The sequence below is a fragment of the Chenopodium album genome, chromosome 4, assembly GCF_948465745.1.
Source record: "Chenopodium album chromosome 4, dcCheAlbu1.1, whole genome shotgun sequence".
Lineage (NCBI taxonomy): Eukaryota > Viridiplantae > Streptophyta > Magnoliopsida > Caryophyllales > Amaranthaceae > Chenopodium > Chenopodium album.
Window position 1 is genome coordinate 1,885,636 of NC_137837.1, and position 13,783 is coordinate 1,899,418.

The 13,783-nt window shown below is 36.5% G+C and overlaps 2 protein-coding genes and 1 long non-coding RNA gene across 4 annotated transcripts; 2 read left to right on the forward strand and 1 right to left on the reverse strand.

Moving 5' to 3' along the window:
* The first annotated feature begins 4,836 nt into the window (after positions 1-4,836).
* LOC145628467 (uncharacterized) lies at positions 4,837-10,773 on the forward strand. 2 transcript variants are annotated; one of them, XM_081680764.1, is made up of 11 exons: positions 4,837-5,346; positions 5,649-5,770; positions 5,870-5,932; positions 6,102-6,191; positions 6,399-6,564; positions 6,973-7,159; positions 7,871-8,026; positions 8,111-8,703; positions 9,246-9,854; positions 9,952-10,017; positions 10,276-10,773. In XM_081680764.1, exons 1-11 carry the CDS (start codon positions 4,837-4,839, stop codon positions 10,381-10,383), a joined length of 2,670 nt encoding a protein of 889 aa, XP_081536890.1. In that variant the 3' UTR covers positions 10,384-10,773. The 2 variants fall into 2 exon arrangements, with proteins under 2 accessions (XP_081536890.1, XP_081536889.1); XM_081680763.1 differs by having other exon boundaries at positions 7,871-8,703.
* Positions 4,839-10,603, reverse strand: LOC145628469 (uncharacterized). Its single transcript, XR_014111451.1, has 7 exons — positions 10,474-10,603; positions 10,261-10,385; positions 6,765-7,131; positions 6,394-6,642; positions 5,641-5,881; positions 5,138-5,287; positions 4,839-5,041 (listed from the first exon to the last, which is right to left on the reverse strand). It is a non-coding gene; the product is annotated as an uncharacterized LOC145628469 (long non-coding RNA).
* Positions 10,774-11,488: 715 nt separating the features above from the next.
* LOC145628468 (F-box protein At3g07870-like) lies at positions 11,489-12,859 on the forward strand. The gene has a single exon (XM_081680765.1). It carries the CDS (start codon positions 11,581-11,583, stop codon positions 12,724-12,726), a length of 1,146 nt encoding a protein of 381 aa, XP_081536891.1. The 5' UTR covers positions 11,489-11,580; the 3' UTR covers positions 12,727-12,859.
* Positions 12,860-13,783: the final 924 nt, after the last annotated feature.

The following is a 13,783-nucleotide window of genomic DNA, read 5'->3' on the forward strand; positions in this document are numbered from 1 at the left end:
TCCAATTTGCTTTTAAACGACCAATTTACCGATTTACAACTCTCACTGATTTCAATATTTCAAGCCTATCACGAACATTCATGACTTTATATAATGATCATTTATGGTTCCAAACGGCATTATATGACCCCGAAATGCTTCTGCTAAAATCACAAGACTTTTCGACACCAGGCCCCGAAACCTCCATAATTTCTCAAAAAGCGTGGATAATAGTCTTCAATTTTGGAATTTTTAGACTTATTTTCGCCCGGAAATAAATATTGCCGAAATTTTTACCATGCTCCCTAATACCCTCCAGAAGTCCAATTGGCCTTTAAAAGGCCAATTTACCGGTTTACAACTTGCGCCGGTTTCATTAACTCATGCCTACCACGAACATTTATGACAACATATAATGATTATATATGATTCCAAATGGCATTATATGACCCCGAGATAAATCCCTTAAATTTCAAGGCTTTTCGACACCGGGACTCGAAATTTCCATAATTTCTCATAAAGCATGGATTTTAGCCTTTAATTTTGGAATATTTTGAAAAAAATTTCGCCTGGAAATAAAAATTGTCAAAATGTTTACAATGGCCCCTAATACCCTCCGGGATTCCAATTGGGTGGGTGGAACCATCCAATTTGCCTGTAAACGTCCAATTTACCGGTTTACAATTTGCATCGATTTCATTAAATCAAGCCTACCACAAACAATTATGACAACATATAATGAGCTTATATGGTTCCAAACGACATTATATTACCCCGAGATGTATCTCCTAAATTTTCAAGGCTTTTAGACACCGGGCCCTGAAACTCCAAAATTTCTCAAAAAGATTGGATATTAGCCTTTAATTTTGGAATTTTTTGACCTTTTTTTGCCTAAAAATAAAAATTGTCTAAATGTTTACCATGGTCCCTAATACCCTCCGTGAGTCTAATTGGGTGGGTGTAACCATCTAATTTCCCTTTAAACAACCAATTTACCGGTTTACAACTTGCACCAATTTCATTAAATCAAGCCTACCACGAACATATATAACATATGATGATCATATATGGTTCCAAATGGAATTATATGACCCCGGGATGTATCTCATAAAATCTCAAGTCTTTTCGACACCGGGCCTTGAAAACTACAAAATTTCTCAAAAAGCGTGGATATTAGCATTCAATTTTGGAATTTTTTGACTTTTTTTCGCCCGGAAAAAAAAATTGTCAAAATGTTTATCATGGTCCCTAGTGCCCTCCGGGTGTCTAATTGGGTGGGTGAAACCATCCAATTTTCCTTTAAACGACCAATTTACTGGTTTACAAGTAACTTGCACCGATTTCATTAACTCAAGCCTACCACGAACATCTATAACAACATATAATGATCATATATGGTTCTGATCCAAACGACATTATATGATCCCCAGATGTATTCCCTAAAATCTCAAGACTTTGCAACACCGGGCCCCGAAACCTTCAAAATTTCTCAAAAAACGTGGACATTAGCCTTCAATTTTGGAAAATTTTGACTTTTTTTTGCCCGAAATAAAAATTGCCGAAATGTTTATCATGTTCCCTAATACCCTCCGAAAGTCCAATTGTGTGGGTGGAACCATCCAATTTACCAGTTTACAACTTGCACCGATTTGCCGGTTTACAACGGCCAATTTAATTAACATGCACTGAACCCGACTTGAACCGAAATTGATCCAAACCTGTTTTAACTCGTCTAAACCCGAATTTAACCCGACTTGAATTGTTACTTACCTGACCTGAATTCAACCCAACCCGTTCCTAACCCGACCCGAAATTGACCCAACCTGTTACAAACCCGACCCGAAATCAACCCGGCTTGTTATTGACCTAACTCAAATTAAACCCGACTTGTTATTGATCCGACCCGAATTTTACAAGACCTATTATTTACCCTACCCAAAAATTCAACCCTATTTGTTACTAACTCGACTCTAAATTAACACGACTTGTTATTGATCCGACCTAAATTCAACCCAAATTATGACACGATTTCAAATCACCTTAAATGAAACCAACCCTAGACCTGAGTTGACCCGAGTATGTGAGACTTGAACATGAACATGAACTGATTTGCAGATGACCCGACCCGAATGTAACCCGTTAATTATTGACCTGAACCAAACCCGACTTGAACCAAATTTGACCCAAACCCATTTTAACCCGTCAAAACCCGAATTTAACCCGACTTAATACTAACCTGACTTGATTCAACCCGACCCGAATTTAACCCAACTTGTTACAAACCCAACCCGAAATAAACCCGACTTGTTATGGACCTGACCCAAATTCAACCCGACTTGTTATTGACCTGACCCGAATTTTACAAGACCTATTACTAACCCGACCCAAAATTTCAACTCGATCTGTTACTAACCCAACTCGAAATCAACACGACTTGTTATTGACCCGACCTAAATTCAACCCAAATTGTTCCTGACCCGATTTCAAATCACCTTAAATGCAATTTAGGCTACCTTATTGTTGTTGATCAAAGCATTTTGTCTAGGGAGACTAAGTCGGTCCAGCCAGCAAAAGAAAGGAGCATCATCCTCAAATTTAAGAGTTAAAGATAGTATATATTTGTTGTATGGTCAAAGCAGATAATTATCTTCCTAAATTATAGTCTATAGTTCCCCAGTATATTGCCATATATATTATAGTCAAAGGAAATAATTAGGTTGATAAAAATGATAATTATCTATTTATAATTAGTTGAACCCGAATATGACCTGACTTGGAAATTACCCGACCTGATTATAACCTGCAAATTATTGACTTGAACATAACCCGACTTGAATCTGAGAATGACCCGACGTGGAAATGACCCAACCTGATTATAACCCGCAAATTATTGACTTGAACCGAACCCGACTTGAACCTGAGAATGACCCGACTTGAAAATGACCCGACCCGATTATAACCCGCAAATTATTGACTTAAACCGAACCCGACTTAAACCTGGGAATGACCCGACCTGATTCTAACCCGCAAATTATTGACTTGAACCGAACCCGAGAATCACCCTAACCCGTTTTAACCCAATAAAACCCGAATTAAACCCGACCCGAATGTACCCCGACCTGTTACTAACTCGACCTAAATCCGACCTAAACATGATAAGAAGTATGACCCAACATGACCCAACTCAAGCATGACCCAACCCAAACCCAACATGCATAGGTTATGGAATTAATTCGAATTGACCCGACCCGAGTTGACCCGACCTACGCTTACCCGATTCAAACCCGACCCATTTACCCAAATTGACAGCTCTAGTGTACAAAACAAATAATGGGAAATAATTAAGTCAAACATAAGATTCTTTGAATCAGCTCAAGATTCCAAATTCATGTGGGGCCTACAAAATGATCAGCTCTCACAACCGTTGGATGAAGGCTCCACCACCATTAGATCTGACGTACCTGATCATTGATCAATCAGTGATCTAACTGCTAAAATCATTGATGATCATCTAGTTTACAATTTAATTTATACAATTGTAACATTTCGCTTTCACCAAAAAAAGTTGAACTTTCTTTAGGTGAGATAGCTTATCTCAGCTGATACTTTCTCTTACAATTTGGTCCATATTCATAGTCTAAGAAAATTTGGACTAAGACGGCAATTTATATCTTACACCCAAGTATACGGAACAATAACACGCATTAATTTGTAGGTGAGTGTGGCTTCATGTGTCAAATTGTCAATACTCAATATATGTTGTGCACACGCTAATTATATGCACTTGTACATTAAAGTGTGTTCGTTTCTATTAAAGTACAACTGGTTGTATGATTTAATAATCGAACCAAAACCCATAATATTGATGAAGGACTCATCTAGTTAAAGAGCATATTATATGGATGAAGATTGGGACCCAAAGGATAAATCCCCCTTTGCTTTGTCTAAGTGATGGAGATGAATCCAAAGAGCTAAGCTACACTTTACGCAAAGAAGGTGGGAATAAAATAATGCTTCACCAATAAAGAAATAATTCTGAGCCTAAGAAATAAATAATGAGCTTAAGTAATCATACTTGTAGAAAGTCACCACATTAGGTATGGAAAATGAGGCTACAATAAACCCTTTTAAAAGTTCTGTAAAGCAATTCCACATAAATCTAATTATTCTTTTTAACTTGCTCCTTCCAAAATTAATTTCACGAAAAAAATCTTGTCTATTATTCGAATCAATATATGCAAAATAACATACTATTTATCACCCAAACATAGATTACATCGACTCAATAATATTTCAAGAAAAATTACTATTTTAGTAAAGATGAAAACTTTTCCATATATTTCAAAATAAGGGTCTATTTTATTCAGCTTAATTTGTATTCAATTCAGTTCCGTTCCTAATTTCTTTCTCTCATAACAGATCAGCTCAGTTTTTTTTCAGTAAATCGGAACAGGCCCTAAGTGTACATATGACTATTAATTCCAAACCGAAAGAACGATTACCTTATGATTTAAGTCATTAACCACCAACTCTCTCCTCCAACTCTTGTATTTCTGATCTACTAGTAGCTAGATCAGTTGATTGTGAAGACCGTTTTCTGATGATCAGATAACCCCACTTGAGTTCCCATTTTATGGTCCCCCAAAAAATTTTGCATATATAAATAAGCTTTCATAAAATATAGCTTGGACCGTTTTAGTTAAGGACCCCATATCATATGGGTCACCCCTCCATAACCATAAGAACAACCAACAATTCAAATACCTGCCTTTCTATCACAAAAATATCCTTCCTTTTTGTAGTATAGTCTTGGATTTTTTCTTCCCCTTGTTTTCTGAATGTTTATGCATAATAATCATGTCAGATGCATACTTGGTGTCAATAATCTTGGTTAGCAGCTTATCATTGACTTGGTTTGCTGCTTTTGGGTCTGTCACAACCCCTCCAAGGCCGAAAATCAACCGGTATTTTCGGTTTGATGGGAAAACAGACAGTTGGGTGCCTGTGGAACTGCCTTATGATCTGGTTACTTGTATCAATGGTAATTGTACCGTTGTAGGTTCTATCCGCCAAGCACCAGAGAAAGGTGAGAGTCAACCGAGGAATGGTGATAATACAGGAAGGAAAGCAAATAAGGAAATTTACAAAAGACTTTTACCTTTGAGGAAGCGCGTTTCTTTGACAAAAATGTCTGATGCATCAGTCTGGATCACCGGTGAGAGTGGGTCAATCTATGAGAGATTCTGGAATGGTGTACAATGGGTGATTGCTCCCCACGATTTGCCTGCATCTGCAGAGCCTGCAACATCTGTGTTCTTTGTCAATCAGACTATTCTTGCTCTTTCTGAAGCAGGGTATCTATATCAGGTACAGTTCTGTGAGTGTATAATAAGACTCAGATATATCTAACAATTAGGTGACAATCATTATGTGAATAGACTGCAATGCTCTTTTATATCAGGTGAAAATTTGAGAGCTATGTTACTCGAACTTGGGTATTGGTGTCAAACATTGATACCACTCCAAGTGTCAATTGTCCATACATATGTTGGATATTCGAGGATCTGACATGGGTACTTGAGGTTGAATGAGAGTCCGATTAGTATAATTTATTAATACTAGGTTGGTCTGCATTTGCTTTCAGTTTTGATGGTTCCTTACCTTTTCAGATGCAACTGGTTGAAAATTCGCAACTGGTTTGGATAAAGCTTGAAGCTTCAGCTGATCACAATACAAGAGGAGAAATAGAGCAAAGTTTGATAAAGTCTGGAGTTGTTACTAAAGATGGGGAGTGAGTAGTTGGATTTTCTTATTGCTCAAGCTGTGTTGAGCATAACAGCTTCCATAATCAGAAATTCAGAATGACTGACAAAATTTGCCCATCCCTCAGGAGAATTTACTTCTGCACAAAAAATGGATCACTGTTAGAACTTGCAGAGGTTGAACCTCTGAGGTACGCCACAAATTTCTGTTATAAATTCAATACTTGTACATCTATGAACTATATATATGATCAGTGTAGAATTTGCTTGAACTTCCTGTTCACGAACAGAAATTTCTAAAGCTGATGTTGAATGTGTCACTGATGATATTTACATGTTCTGTTTTGTGAACACAAACAGGTGGGTTAATTATGGGCAGCCACCAGGAGCAGATGTTGCAGCAATAGCCGATGTTGGTACAATCAGATCAAACCTTATATTCACAATCAGGTGAGCTAATAAAAGTGCAAACAAACACTCCATGTGTCTCCAAAAAATGTCCCTTCAGTACTCAGGAGCAAATATCCATAAATTGAATTTTATTTTTATCTGCTATTCTTTCCAGCAACTTCCTACCTAAATCTGCATAGATAGTGACTAAATACAAAGCATTGATGAAAATTGTGAAACATATGATATGAAATTTGCATACCATAGTTCGGCAGGAGACCTTTATGAGCATGATAAAAATACAAAACCACCATGGAAGAAGCACGTATGGAAAGAAGGGTCAGCAGAAGATACTTCCTTGCTACCATCAAGAGGTTGCAGTGCTCAAGGACTAGGAGGAGCGTCTTCAATATCACTGTTTCTGCTGAACAAGGTGTGGTAACCTCAAACATGACAAGAGTGCACATTTTCTCCACCAAGAATTAGTTGTCATGAACTCATGATGTCACAACTGAATTTACGAAAGCACACTATATTAGAAGTAAATAAGACTAATAGTAGTATTATTTCTGTCACAACATATTAGAAACCACAATTCATAAATCAATTACTTGTTTAGGAAAGATCTCTTACATATTCACATTGATTCCACACAGAAGAATTATGTTATACAGAATACTTCATTGATTCCCCTTCTACACACACGCGCGCACACACACTCACACACACACACACACAAAAATGTTCATCGCAGATGTTTTAGTCTCAGGGCTAAGATTTTCAACACTGCATCCTCAGGTCTATCTTCTCACTGTAGCTATTCCTTTATCTGCATATGCAGGCGGGTAAGCTGGTTGAGAGGCGGCTGAACCAGAGAAAATGGAAATGGATAGTACATGGGAGTCCAGAAGATCAACTCCTAACATCAATTACACCAGTTCCAGAAGATGAATCCAGTGAGAAGTATTCAGTGCTCCTGACAACCGCATCAGGCTCAATACTGGAATATCAAGCAGGAAAACAAACAGGTAAACAATCAGGAAAAACAGAATAAAGCTCTCTAGAATTTAGACTTCTCACCAATTTTAACACAGAATTCCTCTTTAATATGATAATGCAAGTTATGTAACATCAATTTAGAGTTATAGACAATGCTTATATGAGGTGTAGCATAGAATAGAGATTAGTAACATAGGTATAAAATTTTAATATGAAAGAAATCATAGCCTCTACAAGGAAATTTGTGCTTATAATGCCTAAAAGAATCCGTCTTGGTGAAAATCTAATATAACACACCTTCCATCCAGAGTTAATAATAATCACATTGTCTCAAACCCTCCTAATCTAAGATATGACAAGATTTTAGAAAAAGACACGTTATATAATTGGGTCATTCCTATCCTCTCCCATCAATTAGTTTGTATCATTACTATACTTGCCCGTCAATTAGTATTAATAGTGGAAATATCATTAACCATTACTATATGTAATAAGAAAAATAAAGTTAATCGGGAGATCCTAAAAGAGTATACTATGTAAGTGACTTTTATCCTGAAGTCTGGACAGAGGTAGTTATAAACTGGATGATCAATTGCATGGAGTCTCATCAAGACTCTAGGGAGCTTGTACGAGAGACATTTCCTAAATCATTATGCATTTATCGGCCTTTAATCTCTAATACATTGAAAAAAACATATATATAAACAAGGGAACTGATGTTTATATTTGTGTCCTGAAAGGAGTGGCTCAAGAGTACCAACTAGAAGAGCCATGGGTAAATCATATGCATCCACCACATGCAAAGGTAGCAAGAGGTGTAGAAGGGATACCATATCAATTTGGTAGGATCCTTTTCCCACTAGATGACGGCAGGATTGCAGAACTTCATCTATCAGGTTTAGGCGGTGAATATTCAGGACCAAACCCTCAAATCAGTATCCGTAAAAGATTGTCATTGAAGTATGTTTGGTCAATATTAGATGCCCCTGAGACTGAAGGATGGAATGCAGAGTATTGTACTGAGGACCGTGGACCCTCCAATTGCATAATGGGTGTAAAGGATGAAACAAATGATTTCACAAACACAAGAAGTATGACAAGAAGGCGAAAGGGAATGCAACAGAACTACTTGATCCCCGATATATCAGGCATCAACCTAGAAAAACCATTGGAAGAGCATAAATTGGAAGAGAATTGGGTGAATGTAAACTTTGGCATGAGAGTGATACAAGGAGGTAGATCATTTTTCCTGGTGTCAAGTAGTGGCCTGACTTTTGAGTATCTTTACAACGACAACATTGGACTATGGCTGAAGCATGACCACCCAACAGCCATGCAGGGTGCAGTTGGGAGCTATAATGGGAGTCTGTTCTTAGTTGACATCCACGGTACTTTGCTAATCAGAGAGAGAAGCAACAATGAGTTGCAGTGGATAAATTGTACTGCCATGAAGAAAGGGAAAGAGATAATTGGTGGCCCTCCATGGGACAGGATCCACGGTACAGGAAAGAAAGTCACGACAAATGATGCAATTTATTTTGTAAGCAAGAAGGGAACACTACTGCAGTTCACTGTAAGTTGTGAAGCACTAAAATGCAAGATACTAATGTTTGCTCAATTGCATGTTCCAAGTGGAAACAATCACTATTTTTTTTCTGTTGCTTTAAAGCTTAGAGGCATAACTATATGTTTATTTCTTATTAGTCATTGCCATCAAAAATAAAACTAAAATAAGCATTCTAAATGCTTTCCCAGTGACAAAATAATGAAACCTAAACTACAGAGTTCAAATTAACTACATCTTGTCATCCTCTATCCAGGGATAATAGTCACATAGTATTTGAGGATGTCAAGTGGATTGTCATGTTTCCTAAAGTAGTACTGGTTTGTTATTGGCTTTCCCATATCCCTAAAAAAGGTTGAAGATAAAAAGAGTGGGGAAATCCAAACATTAAGATTGAAATTCTTAGTAAAACTTCGTGCTTCCCTTTACAGGCTGGAACAATGTAAATTGATCTCCTGATCTCCTCTCATTATGCCTCCCTAAAAACAGTTGCCAATATTTTTTTACAATGGAGTTTATCTAAGAGACTAACAGCAGACACTATTGTCTAGGTTGCTCTCAGGAGTTTTAAATGGAAAGACTGCAAAAGCCCTGCAGATACAGAGATTGCAACAATAGTAGACCAAGAAGTGTGCAGGGATAAGGTAATTTTTGTCATCGGAAGGAATGGAAGATTGTATCAATATAATAGATTGTCTGGATTATGGCATGAACATCATCAATCTCAGCACCTAGTTCTCTCAAGATTGCCCGGGACAGCTATGAGGCCATCAGCACTATCTTTGGAGGGCTCTCTTTTCATGATTTCAGGAGATGGTGGACTAGTAGAATATCAATGGAACTCACTTGATGGATGGGTATGGGTTGAGCATGGCACACCAAATGGGGTGAGAATAGCTGGAGCACCTGGGCCAGGCTTTGAGGGTCATCAGTTGTTCTTAGTTGGCTCAGACGGGAAAGTTTACCTAAGGCACTTCAACCAAGGAGAATGGAAGTGGAGAAACTGTGGATTTCCAGATTCAGAAAATACACCAGTTGAACAAGAAAGAGAGGAAAAGCTGAAGCATTGGAAAGAAAAAGGCATCTGTTTCGATACTGCTAGTGTGGACAGTGCAGAAGAGCCCAAACTAAGAAAGACAAACCAAAACTGTGATCCTAAGGTGAGTTTCAGATGTACTTATTAACTCTATTGCACAATTTAAACTGCTATGATAAGTTGATAACTGATATTGTGATATGTGAATCATCTGACCATAGGTGGCATCAACAAGGCCAATTCGTTCAGCAGAAAATAAAGTAATATTTGAGCTAAGGGATGGCAGAGTAAGCATTTAATCACAAAGATATCATTTCTTTACCTTTGTAAATTATTCAATAATTGCAAAATAACCATGACACAATTAACGTTTAAGGCAGAAATTTCAATGGTTTCCATTGTACAAGGAAAAGTTTTAAGACAGAAAATTCAATGGTTTCCAATTTCCATTGCATAAAATTGAAGCATATAGACTGTGAATCTCGTAAAAAAGCTATATTGCTCACTAACAGTCGTAGCTAAATGCTCACCTTGTCATATGACAGTTGGCAGAGATGCATCAAGTGAAGGCATCCGATTGGATATGGTCAAAAATAATTGCAACTCCCACAAGCCTATGTACGGAAAATTTCTGGGCTGCTGCTGCATCATGAAGCTGGAAGATACAGATAGAAAAAGAACCTTAAAGATTGTAGCAAGCATACAATGCAGAAGCACAGAAGCTAGGAGATACTGAAATATACCATAGTAACCATACTGTACATAGTAAAGCAATGACACCAAACTTTTCGCCCTCAATCTAGCACGGCAGGACAAGATGCAGCTTAGAAGCCTGATGCCATAAGCTACAAGAGGCTTGCCTGTAAAATAGTCTTCAATATTCACTGTACAGTTTCATACAAAGTTAGACACTTCATTTTCTTTCTTTCTTGTAAAATTGACACTATTGTATTTCTAATATTAAAAGCAGAAACTTCAACAATATCAGAATATAGATGCAATGAAAACTAATGGGCTGAGTCAAATAAATTCAGAATTCTACTGATGTACTCTATAACCACATGATTATAGTTGTGCGTATGTCATTATCGTCTCAATAATCATATTATTACGACACATCTAGAATCGAATCGTGATGTTGGCAAGAGGCCCAACCTACTGCTGAACCCCCATCTGCAAGAAGAATAATAAATCATTAGTTTTCTATTAATTGAGAGACAAGTACATTTGCATTATGTTAATAGATAGTTGCTGATCTCTAAATTGAAAAGGACATATGGATGAGATACACAGTGGGACAAGATGGGAAATCCACAACATGTTCTACAATGCTACCCCTATATGAATTAATTAAATCCTAATCTCCATAGATCGCGGCTACTACTACCGCGATTAATTTTCTCAAGAGAAAGTACTACGTCATAACCAAATTTCACCAAATCAACACTCCAAAGAAACTTTCTTCTTCCATGTCTCAAAATTTTGTCAAGAAAATTAACATTAATTATTGGACATACACATTAATGTAAGCTTAATTATGACGTGTAGTCATGAGTTATCTTTGTATCATATCTCAATTATAGTCAATGAATCAAGGTAAACCAATCTAGTAAGAAACAACTTTTAGAGCTTCTTTGTTCTTTCTAACAAGTCAAGCTTCTTACATTATTACTCCTCAATTTTAATTCAAAAATCGTCAAAAAAGAGAAAGTCTAAGTTAATATCCGATATTGATCAATCTTAATCTCACACCCCGTCAGCAAATCCCAACTCTATAATAATCACAAGCTCATTGAAAAAAAATCCACATCCTCCTCATCATCATCTTCTTCCTTATCCCTCTTCTCCAAATGGATGAAGAAGAACTAGAATCATTAGAATTCAACAACCTTCCAAAAGACATAATTTTCGACATTTTATCAAGAATCCCATTAAAACAGCTCTATCAATTATGCTGTGTTTGTAAGAAATGGCTATTTTATCTACATCAAAACCCAGAATTCAGAGGTTTTTACCATAAAAAACACAAAATCAACCCAATTTTACTCTTCACTAAACAAATCATTGAAAACCCATCAACCCAATTATCTTCCTACTATATTGATGGAACCCCAATTACTCAAATTTCAACCAATTTTGATCAATCATTAGTTTCAACCCTAACCTGCAATGGAATCCTCTGTTTAATCACAAAAACCAATGCATTTCTCTATGATCCCATTACCATGAGAATCACTAATCTCCCTAATTCAAACCGTCGTCGTTTCGATTCATCATTTGGGTGGGCATTTGGGTTTTCCTCGTTTCGAAACGTTTTCAAAATCCTCCATTTTTACACCATTGAAAAGAAATCTGACAATTTTCATTACTGTCAAACTCAGGAAATAATGTGTGAAATTCTGAGCAAACCCAGTTCAGATCTCGGGTTCGAATCACAAGACGAGTGGAATAATCTTGGTATTTGCCCATTTGATTTTCTGGGTAGAAAAAATTATGCATTTGTTGATGAGAAATTTTACTGGTTAATTGGGGAAAAGAAATTCAACCCAGAAAACATAAAGATCATGTCTTTTGACATTGAAATGGAGGGTTTTGGGTTGAATTATTTCCCCAAATCATGCTCAAATCGTTCAGTTGAATGCTTGGATTTGGTTGAAATTAGGGATTTCCTGTGTTTAACAGATAGATTACCTTGGGAATCGAGCATGGATATTTGGATGATGGAGAAAGAAAACAAGGGTTTTCCAAATTTTTGGGTAAAGAAATATAAAATTGATCTTATGGGAATTAATCATCATGATGTAAGAATTTTGGGCCATTTGATTAAAATCAACGGTGGAGATTGTGAGAGTGAAGGAAAGATTATGATAAAATTTGGGAGTCAAAGTTTTGGGTTTTATGAGCTTGATAATGAGGTTTTCACAAATTTGGCGGGTGAAATTAATTCTCAAGGATGGGATTTACAGTTGATGATTAACAGAAAGTTTCTATTATAGGAAGTGGTTGTCTAATTTTGTACTGTAGCTTCCATTTTCGGAGTGTTGTTTTGTAATGAATCTTCGGTTAATAGAATATACAAGTAGTTAAGATTTTTCTTGTCAAAATTTCGAGATATTTTTAGCATCGAGATTTTTGCCTATAAAATTGGTATATACTGTGTACAATACAAAGATGCACAAAGTGAAATTGTTTCTTTGAAACTGTCTTATCTTTTAATTATTTTTTTGAAATGACTTTGAAGCTATCTAAGTATTTAGCACATTATTAAGATTTGAGAGTTTACTTATACGGTTATACTATACATAGTGGAGCCATCAAACAAGCATTCTTTCTAGGTGATCACTCAATTCATTGAAAACTATGAAAGCAAATTTGTCTTTATATCGTAACAAATTGGTTTAGAATTTCGTGGCATACACATTTTCCACATGTATGTATACTCAATTCATTGATAACATACTACTATTTGATAGAGAGCAGATTACTAAAACAGTTTTACGCTCATCTGCATCAATTAAAATCATTGAGCAAAGAATGTATGTCATTTAAGAACAGTAGAACACTTGCAATGTCATTAAAGAACACTAGCATACGTTTTCAAAGGAGGCTTTATAACTTTGTAGATATAAATTGACTCAAAATTCATTAAGGCCACACCTCTTCAAAGAGTACACTACTTATAACTACATTTGATGTTGAAACTTGAATTCCCGTGAAAGTGGACTCTCAAGCCCTGAAGCCAACTTGGGTGGAAAGTTGTACTCTGTATATCAACTAGAATCACCTCACTTGTAAATACCCCATTAAGGGTAGCAGCTTACCTGCTTATTACAAAATACAGTAAGAAACAAAGATCAACAATCGAATTCGTTTAAAACTCATCCACATCATGCCAATAAGCTTGGATGACGAGAGAACAAGAATTATATAATCTCATTACCAGCCGCCATCATTAGGCAAATAGATATTCGCTTGGTCTGTAGAGCTTCAGAAATTTCATATCAGAGATTCAGAGCAATAGATCCTTTTTTGGGGTGGGGAAAGGGAAAACAC